General features: G+C 34.5%; 1 protein-coding gene across 1 annotated transcript in view; it reads right to left on the bottom strand.

Annotated features, from left to right (window-relative positions):
* Nucleotides 1–4,099: 4,099 nt before the first annotated feature.
* The window catches only part of LOC137650936 (zinc finger BED domain-containing protein 5-like), a 28,332-nt gene continuing 18,060 nt past the window's right edge, over nucleotides 4,100–14,371 (bottom strand). Inside the window, exons 2-3 of the mRNA XM_068384080.1 lie at nucleotides 4,554–4,727; nucleotides 4,100–4,429 (exon numbers count right to left, since the gene is read on the bottom strand). Coding sequence (XP_068240181.1) covers nucleotides 4,100–4,429; nucleotides 4,554–4,727 — 504 coding nt within the window. The remainder of the gene's footprint in view (nucleotides 4,430–4,553; nucleotides 4,728–14,371) is intronic.

Here is a 14,371-nt window from a genome sequence, read left to right as displayed (position 1 = left end):
TTGATCCTATTTCTAGAACATATAATGGTTACAGTGTAATTCCAACACTGATAACTAGCCTACCAGGAGAAACAATCTTTTCAGAAACTACTCAACAATTAACAAACAAATTACAGCAGTAACAATCCAAAACAGACTGAACAATGTTTACATGTAAAACGGACAAAATATCTACAATACAATTTAACCCTAATCACCAAGTTAAAAAACAGAGCTTATTAAATGATTATATACACAAATGGTTTCTATAAAATGCTGCATTTACATATATATATATATATATATATATATATATATATATATATATATATATATATATATATATATATCTGTGTTTATATGCTTATCTACTATGAGATTCAGGGCCTCTGTAACACGGTTTTTTCGCAATAATTTTTTATCTATAAATTTCATAAATATAACACTTCTTCAGAATGCACATTATATCTCCACATAATTTTTGACTATATTCTGCATTACGTAGGTTGAATAAATTTAGTACTTATAATGTAAAAGTGACGTTTTTTGAAGACGGGCCAACTTATGCAGAGAAAAGGTTTCGAACGCACTCGTTACGTAACTTATGACGGCATTTCTTCCCTCTTTCTCGATCGATGATTGGCTATACGTAACGAAGGCTATACCTCTGCCAACAATGACGCAAAAGCTTAAATAAAAGCAAGGCAGTACACCTTTATGAACTCTGAAACCTCTCCACTGATAATTGTCATAATGAACAAACCAACAAAATATGTTAATGAATACAAAAACGCTTCGATTATTAGCCTAACTCCCAAAATAAGTTTCCTAAGAAATTACAGTCTACTTTATAGGTCACAATCAGATTGATAAGGTGTAGGGAATAGTTGGTAATTTTCAAAAACGTAGTAGACAAGCTTGATTTGATAACTGCTATATCCAATGTCAAGCAATATTTATTTATTGTCTATCTACCTACCTGTTTACTGTAAAAAAAAAAAAATGACGCCGGTACCGTATTTCGGCTTTAAACCTTCACAAATAGTTATCGTCAGAATGATGACTTCATGAGGCTCCACCCACTTTGGCCTCGATATAATTCAGGATAACACTGAAGGCTATCATGGGCATTGTTGGATCATAAAATTTAAATTCTGGATATAAAAACTCATTTCTCTAGTAGTTGTAAGAAGTGCTAAATGATCCTCAAGGATCCAGCAGTTGGCCTAAACGTTTAATTCATGTATACTACTGTTGCGGCACTTCTGCTACAGTAGTATTACTAGGCTAGCACAGACACCCCACCCACATTTATGTATCGTTCCGCCATTCATAAAGTCTTTGTCATGTTTTTTTTCACTGTGCAATAAGCCATGGCCTCCTCAGAAATTAAGTTTAACATTAGATGATAGGTTATTTCATTAAGCTGACAAATGATGGCAACTGGGTAAGTTATTGCCGATGTAGAAGCTAAAGATAAAGTATGGTATCATTCCTTCATTGCATTATCATCTTTACTACTATGTTTTGCTACATGTAGTAATTATTTTAAAGGATAAATGAATTATGTTAACTTTACTTCTATAAATTCCCATTAGATGTACAAATAAAACTCCTAAAACTATTCATGATTTATTTACAAAATGCAGTCATGCCCAAAACATAGCCAAAACGGTCGTACGGCCTAAGAAGAAAAAAAATTATATCGGATGATCCGTTGGTCTGATGGAGAGTTTAGCACAAAATTCTTATTTTAACAAAAATAGTTATATAAAGACTGTTTACATACAATCTCTCTCTTTTTCTCTCTCTCTTGGTGGCATAGTGAATAGTTAATGGAAATGTTCAAAAGCCTGAATGACATTACAAGTATTATAATCATGTTGCGCTAAATACAAATCAGACCAGAAACATTGGATTTAAACTAGAAACTGAATAATTACCTATTCAGGCTATAGTAAATATGGCCACGGGCTTTCTCTTGACTGTATAAAGTTGCAAGTCGTAAGGCAAATGCAGTTTTGCAACCACTGGGGCAATTCCAAATCCTGCTAGCCATTCTTGACTGTTATGAGTTTCAGAGCCGATGGAACAAGGTGAATGGGTGTCTGGTGGATGGGCGGGGCAAAATTTTGTCAAAAGGTGTTTACATTCCTTATGTGATGAATGTTTTCGACTCTTGGCTCGTTATCACTGGCCATGGCGTCGGCTAGATAATTTTTACTCTATGAAAAATAAAACTATCGGGTTTAGGTTATTGATAATGCTGACAAAATTTGTGTGTGGTTGTAAAATATACATATGTCAACTTTCAGCTACATCCGATGCATTGATAAGGAGCAAAGTCCAAAAAACCGTGTTACAGAGGCCCTGAATCTCATAATAGTTTATGCATTTAACTAAATTTCTAAATAGGTTAGTTTCAAATTGGAATACCAGTTACAATACAAATCACATTGACGGAACACTTGGCAGTACTACTAAAATTGTGACCTGTCTCTCTGTTTTATTAACATAATGAAAGACTTCACAAACAAGAAATTAATTGAGGCTCTCTAACGTTATTGATTATTACCATCCGGAAGACAGAGGTGGATTACTATTATACATGATTTATGTGAGAATGAATCACAGCAAAATATCTTTTCGTTGCTCCTGGCAATGATTAACAGGGGAAATCAAACTGTACATTTCAAATGAAGAGCTAATTAATATACCCGTTGATAGTTTTATTTGATGGTATCGTTATTTCAGAGAGAGGAGCAACATAGCTGGGAGTGAGGGTTGGGGTGGGACGGTCAGAACCCCCCTATTTCCTTCACTATCTGTTACCTCTAGTTCAGTGGTTCTCAAACTATTGTGAGGTTTTTTGCATGATGATCTCTTTATAAGTTTTAGATTACTCGGCGGACCTTTTTTAAATTAATCACAATTAACATTACAAAATATACCACACGGTTACTGAAACAACACATTTTTATCAAACAATTATATATTCAGAAAATGGTAACATTAAGGTACTGAAACAAAGGTATTTTTTTGGAATCCATTACGTATAAAAAAGGAAACCTTTATCTACTGAAACAAAAACTTCTTTATTTATTTGACAACCACTTAATTAATAAGAAAATGCAAATTATATTGAACAAAAACCTTTTTTGGTCAAAACATATATAATCAGAAAATGCAGCTTTATTTACCAAATGTACGTTCAATGAGATGGGTGCATTTGCTTTGCCTGAACCAATTCTTCTATAACTGCCTTTGTTTTAGCCAGTGCAACTCTCATATTATGTGTTGCTTCTAATCTGTTTCGGGATTTTGATTTGATGGTAAGTAGTGTGGAAAATGCTGACTAATATTCATAGGTGGTTGCAAATGGAATCAACACTTTTAGTGCCATCTTTGCCACACTGGGATAAGAATTTGCCATTTCAATCCAAAAATCACTACTGTACATTTCACGGAAAATATGTTTTGCACCTGCATCATTAATCAATTCAATAAATTGTTCTTGTATTGAATAATCCTCTGAAGGCAGATCATTAATATAGAGTACAAAAGGGTTGATGATAAACTGATAGTATTTTTCAAAGTTTTGTAGGTTAGGAAAATAATAAGTTATTCCTTCACTAAGAAGTGATACATGTTGTTTCATCAACTCTGTGATATCGTCTTCGACATCAAGCTCATTCTCATCAATATATGTATTTAATTGTGGAAATGGGGCAAAATTATTCTTCTCTATCTTCGAAAGCCATAGTTCGAACTTCATTTTGAAAGCAGTCATTTTTTTCATGGCAATGGAGCATTGTGATCTCTTTTCCTTGCAATGATAAATTGAGGGAATTCATGGATTCAATACTGTATGTCTACCAAAAATGTCAGACATATAAGAAAACGGACATCAGAGAATTTTGCGTGGATGTCTGGCTTAGTGTCTACAAAAAATTGTTGAATTTCTTCACGTAGAACGAAAACTCTCTTCAATACTTTCCCTTTGGAAAGCCACCTTATGTGTGAATGCAATAAGAGTGTTTCAAATTCGGAATAACTTTCTTTACATAATGCAGAAAACAAACGAGAGTTAGGTGCATTAGCTTTAATGAAGTTAACTGGTTTAAACCACCTCATCGAGAACATTGCTCAACTCATCAGGCATGGTTTTCATTACTAATGCTTGTCGGTGAATAGTGCAATGTGTACCAGTAATATCTGGCGATTTTTGCTTAACCAAAGTTTGAAAACCTGAACGACAACCAAGCATTACTGGAGCTCCGTCAGTACACACGCCAACATGTTCCCATTTGATACCTTGTGTCTCAAAAAAGCTGTCCACTTTGTTAAATATATCCTTTGAAGTTTTTCCTGGAGATGAGAGTTTCACAATACAAAACTTCGTCTTCCAGGTGCTTGTCATGTACGTATCGTACGTAGACGCAAAGTTAGGCTAAGTTGAAAATATGCGTTGTTTCATCAGGCTGGATTGCAAAAAAGTTGAAAATAGAATTCTGAATCTTGAAGATCACCTGCGACAGTATGTTTTCAGACATCTCCGCTATAAGCCTCCTTACGGTATCATTTGACAGGGAGACATGCTTCAGCTTATCAAGTTCAGAACTTCCAAACACATTCGATATATGTTTGCAGCAATGTAATATTCGTTGTTCTCCGGTGTTGTGGGGTTTTTTAGCAACAGCTATTTTCCTTGAAACCTCATAAGAGGCCATTAAACCAGACTTATTGTTCTGTGAAAACAAACCGGTGTTATCAAGTTTGCATTTGTGCAATTGTTCGGCTTTGCGCCTGAAGAAGTCAACATCTTTGTTTATTGAACTGGGATGCTTCGTTTCCAAGAGTCTCTTTAACTTACTGGCCAACACCTCAGAGCACAAAACACACTGTGGTTTCTCTTCCCCTTTACACATTAATACAGTAAAACCTAATTTCAAATATGAATCATCATATCTCAACTTTTTTTGAGCCATTATAAATCTGAAGGGGAATAATAAAATTGTAACAATGAAATAGTAAATAATAATTCTTAACCGTGTATAGGCCTACCAGTGGGGGTAGTCTACAGTGGTAGGCTACCACCACTGGTAGTGTTAATAGTAGGCACAGTTCAGAACAAACCACTTCACCTCGCAACATGCGTCAACACACTGACTCTTAAGGAGTTACTGTACACGGCGTACAGGTATGCCATTCTAAATTTTTATTATATTTGATTTATATCTTATTTTCTATTATATGCTAGTAATTGTCCGTGACACGCACACACACATGCACACACACAAGTACAATAATATTATATGATAATTTTTTAATAAAGAGAGGGAGGGGAGTTAGGGAAGCAATTTGGTTGCTTTGACGTGCATACGGAAAGATCGTTGCAGTACCTGTGTGGGTCATGTTGCATAAAATGCACTCGGCCGACAGCTAGTCAGTAGTGTACAATGTCCAGTGATACCAAATGTACGACATAAAATCTATATTATTATAAATAAAACAAGTAGGCCTACAATGATTTGGTCCCTTCGTACCATGCACGATACCATCGTTCGGTTTTGTACTGTAATTTAACTACATCCCTGGTATTATTATTGATTTCATAAATTTATAGATTACTCCCTTTTACTTACAAAGGTATTGCAAGAAATGTAATGTAAAGTAATTGTATTTGATTGTTTTTATTTACTCTCTCTCTCTCTCTCTCTCTCTCTCTCTCTCTCTCTCTCTCTCTCTCTCTCTCTCTCTCTCTCTCATATTCAAACAGTCGGACATAGGCAAAATGACGTGCGTTTGTGTGTACTTATCATTAAACTTTGTTTTTTTTTTTCATTTGTGTCTCACTCAATATGTACTGCTTGATAGCTGCGCCTATCCTGGAATTATAAAACATTCCCAAGTCCATTTTCCATTCATATAACTTCCATATTTTTTTTTTTACTATTTTATTCTCTCACAAGAAAACTAGTGAGATACATAATTGTGCTAAAGAATAAAGTTTTTTTTTTCTATTTTGGTTATATACCACAAGAAGCAAAAGAACATTTGTTAGCATATATTAATTAAATGCCAAACCGTATGGTGAGAGTGATCCTAATTATAGCCTACGTGTAAGGATGATTTGGTGGCCCCATTACGGTTCCCCTGAGAGGCCTTTGCGGTCTCCCAGAGGACCGCGGACCCCAGTTTGAGAGCCACTGATTTATATATATCTAGTTATAAATTTATCTCCCAAAACGAAGCCATCTTTTCAGAAAAAAAAGAAATATATTCTACCCTGTGTTTTTGTCTCCGTATCCAAGAAGTGAAAAACATCTTTATTTAGCTTTCTGCTTATATAAAGAGGGTGATTTACCAAGGTTATGGATATGATAACAATCATAATTTTTTGTATTATGTATTTTTTTTTCTTTGGCAGCGTCGCGTAAACGGAATCTTTCAACTTGGCATTCGAATCTAGACTTTTTCTTTTTCAATATTCCATTTCCTCATTATTTCACTCGTATATTGTGAATAATATACTATTATTTTAGTCCTTCTATTGTTACATTACGTATCTTTCCTAAGATATCAATTAATGGAGTGACGTTGATAGACTTATCAACGCTAGACTGACTGTTTGAATATAGGAAGAATTTTCATATTTTCACTTCTGATTCGGATTGGCACCTTATTCATAGATTGGCAGGTCTATCCTGAAGTTTGATAAGTGAGAGAGAGAGAGAGAGAGAGAGAGAGAGAGAGAGAGAGAGAGAGAGAGAGAGAGAGAACAAATCATGTAATATTACATACATGTAGACTATACCGTTCTCAGAAATTACCACTCCGACAAAGGCTGCTCATTAAGTTTCTCGACAAAACTGATGATATTCGTAATATTCAATGGCTTGCTTTCATGTTAAAAACAATCAATTTCAACTTTCATTGCAACGTTAAATCATATAAATGAAAAGCAAATTTTTCTTATTTATCTCTTCAATTCTAAGAGGAACATTTCATGATAACTTATTTTCGAGAACTTTTTCCCTAACCTGATATATCATAGGGAATAATAGAATCAAACTCTGGAATTTAATTGAATAACAGGTGTAAAGGTACGAGAACCCTATCTAAGCGAAACAAATCGTACTGTATTTTGTTATACCAGGTTAACTTTAAATCTAATCCCGTTTGAAAAGAATCAAACTAATTGCATGCTTCCTCTTCATAAACATCAATCCAAAAATAATCCAGTTTCTCCATTGTAAACAAATGCGTCACATCAAGGAATAAAAAACAAGAGTTAAGAATTGAAAAACGAAACAACCTCTTAAAGCTCCGGAAGGTTTTTCCTTTTCCTTCTTTAAAAGCAAAAGAAGAAAACAAATGTTTCTACTGGGGAAGAACAAACAACATTAAAAGGCTCTGTAGATCGGGATCTGACATTCAGGGATTCATGCAAATATTATTTTATTTGGGCGTGATTGAGGGCCGACTGGTCTGGCTGGACTGAGATAAGACATAATCAGGCGGTGTTGAATTCCCATTAATTAGTTCATCGTATATTTTGATGAAATTGGAGTCAAGTTACATTAAAATTCCTTTAGTTTTAAACTCCGTAATGTCAGGATCTTCATCAAAAGTCAATTGGTACGAGAGCTCATAGGAGAGTGGGTAGTGTTCTCAATGTATAAATAGAGCCTTTTTGCAATTGGTAGAAGTTTTTTTATTACCGTTTATTATTTATCTATTGTCTTTCCCTCCCGGTCTCATATCATATAATTTCCAAAATGGGAATGTGTCTGGTGATGTCTTTCATGAGTTAATCATAACTTGCCATCTCTAAGTCAGCAACTTTCGGATATTTCCATGTTATTGCTCCTGATAACTCGAAGGCTTTTGACACTGTTAGCCCAGAGCCACTTTAAGCTGAACGAACATCTTTTGGGTTCGTTCTATTCTTGTAGTTTTTCTCACTTTCATTTATTTGTGTTTGTAAGTGACACCACTCTTACATTCTCAACGCCTTTTAAGGATTTGTATATGGAATGTCTGAGAACTGGCAATTATTGGTCTTAGAATTTATCAATCACTTGTCTTATAATGATTTTTCGATACATCTTGTTAAGAAGACTATTTGGATGAGTTGACAAAGTGCACCAAATTCCCTTCATCTAAGTAGTTACTCCAAATTTGTAGTAGATGTCAATTCTTGTATTGTTCCCATATCTAGAAAGGATTTTTTAACCCGCCCCATCTTCGTGGTAGAGTTTAACTATTCTACAATTACCACTCCAGACCTACTATCGTTTCCAGAGGCCGTGTAATAGTGTTTTTTTTTAAATAACTCCTAGAATAACTGATGAATTTCCATGATATCAAAGCAGGGAGCGCTTCATACAATGGTCTAATTTTGGGAAATACTGTGCATTGCCAATTACGTTTCATTAACTTTTTTACTTAAGAAAATGAGGCTAAAGCCAGTCTTAGCCACCCACACATTCGCAAAAGTGATGACGTCCCTCAGTGACGTTGTTATAACGTTTCTTCCCCTGTACCTCCCATCCCCTGAATTGTTAAACGCCTGTTTAACTCCATAGATAATTGTCAAATGACCTACCCCAAGCATTACGAAAGTTCAGCATACCTGGTAATGTGATTCGTGACTTTAGACTGTACCTAAACACAAGACCAACGTTTTATAGCTTACCCACTCACTTACATTGAAGATCAAGAATGAGACTTATGACAGGAGACGAAAGAAGCCATGCTAACCCTACACTTCGCTCTTCAAGCGAGTGTTGGTAAAGCAATAGAAATATAGTTTTCTTCAGGTTAAGCCGTAGGACTCATTCTTCCATACAACACAGGTTACTCGATACATCAATTTCCAGGAAGAAAATGACAGAGAGCATTGTTTGATATAATTTATCATATCAATTTCACCAGAGAGAGTAGCTTGAATTCCTTAGAAGGTAGACTTCTAAAAGATGTTTCATATAAGGGCATTGCCATCGGCCATTTGATAAATTTTGAAATCATATATATATATATATATATATATATATATATATATATATATATATATATATATATATATATATATATATATGTGTGTGTGTGTGTGTGTGTGTGTTCATACATACATAAGATTTATTATATTTCAACCTATAGTTTTATATATTTATTTACGTTATAAGTACCAGTACCTATTTTTGTTACTTAAAAGGTATGTGGCAAACATCATTGCGACTTTGTCACTGGAATTATACCAGACTTCAATTAATGAACCAATCAACCTTACTTTGAGAAATCCATTGACATTGTCTACACGCCAAGCTGATATACTCGTATCAAAGTATTCATTAGCTTTGCTTTTCCAAAAAAATGTTATCACCAATTGCTGGAAACCATAGATTTATTGTTTTCTATTTCTACTAATGTTTTTATTTTCTTTTTTTATTTTCTTTTATTTTTTAGTTGCAAATCTAAAACTTGTAGGAGTCCGAGTAGAATATCTCTCAGTGAGATTCCACACCCCTGTTTTAAACCTCTTCTATTATGTTTGATAATTTGTGTTAATCATCTAATCATTATCTACCACCATAAAACATTTTATTGCTCTTCCAGCTCATTTTATATGTGCAGTACACAGTCTTTCCTAACAAAGATTTACTCGGTAGCCTAATAACAATGGGAATGAAGGAAAAAAGGCAAGAAGGAGGGGGGGGGGGGGTACTAGGATAGCCATAGGTGTAAACACCGAAGGAGGCTTGGGGGAACCTCTGTGTCACAGTTACGTGATTAAGTAACACTTCTTCGAAACGTTCTGAAGGAAGGGAAGAAGTTCCTCTTTTCTCTAAGAGTAAACGGGTTAATTAAGCACATCTGTCAATTCATTGTACCACCAAAAATTAGGCCAATGTTTTAAACATTCATTGCTGTAGTTTCATGGAAATTCATAAGCCGGTTTGTTAGATATTTGGGAAAAACACTATTACACGGCCTCTGGAAACGATAGTAGAGATGTCATTACCCTTTATAATCCAACAGGCTCTGATAGGAAGTTGTTAAATCGAAGGTCGACCAACTTGACCAGCCCTTGATATCATTCTCCTCCATGAGATGGAACTCGCTATAAGTCATCTTTGTTTCCAGAAACCTTTATCAAAACTACCCGAATAGCAAATTAGTAGTCAGCATTGATTGGAAGTCAATTAATAATGTCCTTGTAAATATTGAACTCGAAAGGGACTACTCTTCTTTTTTCAAGTTGTTGTTCTTCAAAAAAAGAAAGAAAACAAAATTATGAAACAAATTAAAATATAAACCTGCGTCATGATATAAGTTTTCAAATGTTGCCCAATGAATATGATGTACTGTACTGGCGCATTATCTAATTTTGTTTTGAAAAAAAAAACTTCTAAAACAAAATTCCCGAAAATCTTATATATGTTAGAATATATTTATAAAATCTTTCATGTATGACATTACAAGCTATCCACGAACGATTGCAAATTTCAAATATAATAATCACAGAACGATCAGCATTTTATTCATTTCTCATAAATGAATATCTCTCGTTTATGAGCTTAAATAAAGATCTAAACACTAAAACGAAAATGAAATAAAACACTTGTGTTTAGTAAACTCGAAATTTCTAGTTTGTTCTGATTTTCAACATTCTCTTCTGATAATGTTTAACGATTATGTTTTAGGATATCATTCATGGCTCATTTGGTGGACATCCTTTCGCCGAGGCATTTGAACAAGAGTCGGAACATTTCACTGGCAGGAGAAAAATATTTTCTCTGTATGGGGTAGGGAAGCTAGTGGCTGAATTAAAGCTGAGATCATTCCTTAACAATTAATACACATATTTACTAGATTCAGAATTATGATCAGAAGATTAATGAAAATCTATCAATCATCAGTGTAAGTATTAACGAGACCAATTTGAAATAATGTATTTTAGCATCTTTTTAGGGAAAGCATAAAAAAAATAATTAAGAGCAAAATATGTAATTAATCACTTCTTAAATATCATAACTATTTTCCGACTTATTTCCTGGTACATTTAGTAAGACTATCACCAGTTCTTTAGCATCATGGAAACTATTTTCAACTTTCAATGCACTCCCGTCTGCGGAGGTTCACGTTTTGCTTCATTTGAAAATAAGCTAGGAAAATGAGGTTCACGTTTTGCTTCATTTGAAAATAAGCTAGGAAAATGAGGTTCACGTTTTGCTTCATTTGAAAATAAGCTAGGAAAATGAGGTTCACGTTTTGCTTCATTTGAAAATAAGCTAGCAAAATGGCTAGATATCATCGTGATAAAAAGATTTTTTTTACTATGCGAGATTGCCTCATTAAAACTAACAAGGTTAAAGCACCCAACTCGTCATCATTATAGCATGAAGTGTCTCTCATTTTGCAAGGGGTAATACCAGGACCACAGTATATATGTCAATCTTGATAAGTTTATTAAATATTTTGTGAGATTAATGTGTGAAAAAACTTGTGTGAACGAGGACGCTTCTGAAACAGTTCTTTGGACGATTCATGTGGATGATTAATTCTTACAAAGTTTTTTAGGAAGAATCAATTGGATGAGGTAGATATGCAACAAATCCACTAGAAAGCTTCATTTAGATGACACCAATTTTGAAACTCTTTAAGAAGAATGAAATAGATGAGGTTAAGTCTTGGTCTTTTAAGAATAATGAAGTAAAAGTCGTTAATGTTGGTCTTTTAAGAGCGAAATCGATAAGTTTAACATTTAGTCTACCACTAAGAACAAAACGGATTAGGTTAATTCTTAGTCAATTAAGAAGAATGACCCTCTTAACGAAAGAATGCATGGTTGAAGTCATCGTACCTCAACAGGAAATAGTGTTTTTATGTTGAAGCACTGTGACGGGCAAGAGGGCTTTCAAACTTGGGGAAATTGCTCCCCCAGTTCGAATGTAAATCTCTCTCTCTCTCTCTCTCTCTCTCTCTCTCTCTCTCTCATCTTTTTCTTCCGCTGAATATTACTTCTACCTTCTCTTAATTTCATAAATTTACTTTTGTGTTGCTGCCTCAACTCTGAGTAAATTTCTCTCTCTCTCTCTCTCTCTTCTCTCTCTCTCTCTCTCCTCTCTCTCTCTCTCTCTCTCTCTCTCTCTGAATATTACTTCGACCTTTTCCTAATTTTATGAATTTTCTTCCGTGTTGCTGCCCCAACACTGAGTAAATTTCTCTCTCTCTCTCTCTCTCTCTCTCTCTCTCTCTCTCCTCTCTCTCTCTCTCTCTCTCTCTCTCTCTCTCTCTTTCTCTCTCTCTCTCTCTCTGAATATTACTTCGACCTTCTCCTATTTTTATGAATTTCCTTCCGTGTTGTTGCCCCAACTCTATGAGTAAATCTCTCTCTCTCTCTCTCTCTCTCTCTCTCTCTCTCTCTCTCTCTCTCTCTCTCTCTCTCTCTCTCTCTCTCTCTCTCTCTCTCTCTGAATATTACTTCGACCTTCTCCTAAATTTACAAATTATCTTCCGTGTTGGTGTCCCAATTCTATGAGGAAAATTTATTTTATATATATATATATATATATATATATATATATATATATATATATGTATATATATATATATATATATATACACACACAAACACACACACACACACACACACACACACACACATATATATATATATATATATATATATATATATATATATATATATATATATATATATATATATATGAATATAAATATATATTAATGGCGTGGATGTTTGTACACCCGTTTTTTCTGCCTGCTTCGATGAATGGGAGTTGGACCTTTTTGACGGAACTATTCTCAAGGGTTGAGTCTTCGGAATCCAGGGGGATCCAATACTTGGGGTAGGACTCTCGGCTTCTGGCCGGAAGCCCATCATCACAGATATGGAAGGATGATTCCATAGTTCCTAGGTCTCGGTCCTTACAGGCAGGTTCAGCTTACACCTGTGCCTTTATATCTGTTTTGGTGCTATCCTTCCGGTAGGGTATGGAGTGGACCATCTGGGAAGTATACTCTTTTTGTGCCGATAACTGTAGAGGTGCACTTCCTCTAATATTTTCAATATTTATTGCTGAACTATATGCTATACTAACCACTTTTAAGAAAATAGCATTAAAAAGGAGGGCAATTTTACCATTTTTAGTGATGCCTGGAGTGTCCTACAACCTTTAGAAGTTTTTAATTCCACTAAATCTTTTAGTTTTAAAATTTTTTAGTAGGGTTTAACTATTGGCCTGAAAGGTATAACATTTAGATTTTGCTGGGTTCTGGCACATGTAGGTGTGTCTGGAAATAAGGAGGCAGATATGCTGGCAAAGAGTGCTGCAGCCGAGTTGCTACCGCAAAGGTATCCCATTTCCTGTAATGATTTTTTACCTACAATTAAGAATTTTATTTATTGTAATTGGCAACAGCATTGGGATAGTTTAGCTGGAAATAAGATGAGAGAAATAAGTAATGTTATATCTCTTTGAGGTATAACTGGATGCCCCGAAAGTGGGTGACTACTCTTTGTCGTCTCCGCATTGATCACACTCGGATGACACATGAGTTTTTGCTGGCTGGCCAACACCAATCATATTGTGACGAGTGTTTGATACCCTTGAAAGTGAGACATTTGTTGACTGAATCCCCCACTCATAGCACAGAAAGAAACACATATCTGTTTGAGGCTCGAGGTTAGGATGGCAGGTTCGTCTTTGCCAAGATCCTTGGACATGCGTCGTACAATGCTAGCGACTTTTTCAGTTTTATTTCAGAAGCAGGTTTTCTGAAAGCTATTTAACTTTTAAAACTTGTTTGCTTTTAGAGTTTTAATTGAATTTTTTTTCCTCTGTATTTATAATAAACGATATCGTTGTCAGTGATCTTCGATGTCCGGATGCCAGAAAACTTCAAATCATTTACAAATTAAGAAGAATGAATTGATTGAAATAAATTCTGAGCCTTTTAAGAAGAGTGAAATAGACGAGGTTAATTCTTACCCTTTAAAAATAAAATAAATAAACGGATGTGGTTTATTCTCATGCTTTTGAGATGAATAAACTGGATGAGCTTAATTATTAGTCTATTAAGCTGAATAGAATTGGTGAGATTACTTGCTAGCCTTATAATAAAAAAAACAAATGGATGGGGTTAATTCTTAGTCATTTAGTAAGAATCGTGGTGATGAGGTTGATTCTTCCTAAGTCTTCCAGAAAGAATCAAACGGATAAGATCAACTCTGATAAAGTCTTTAAAGAAGATTAAGTGAATGAGGTTAATTCTTATATAGCCTTTTTATGATGGATCTAGTGTATGAAGTCAATTCTTACAAAGTTCTTAGGAATATTCATGAAAATAACACTAAACCTGGAAA

Source organism: Palaemon carinicauda, chromosome 12, assembly GCF_036898095.1.
Source record: "Palaemon carinicauda isolate YSFRI2023 chromosome 12, ASM3689809v2, whole genome shotgun sequence".
NCBI lineage: Eukaryota > Metazoa > Arthropoda > Malacostraca > Decapoda > Palaemonidae > Palaemon > Palaemon carinicauda.
The sequence above is the reverse complement of the archived record's forward strand: the minus strand, read 5'-3'. Positions and strand labels throughout refer to the sequence as shown.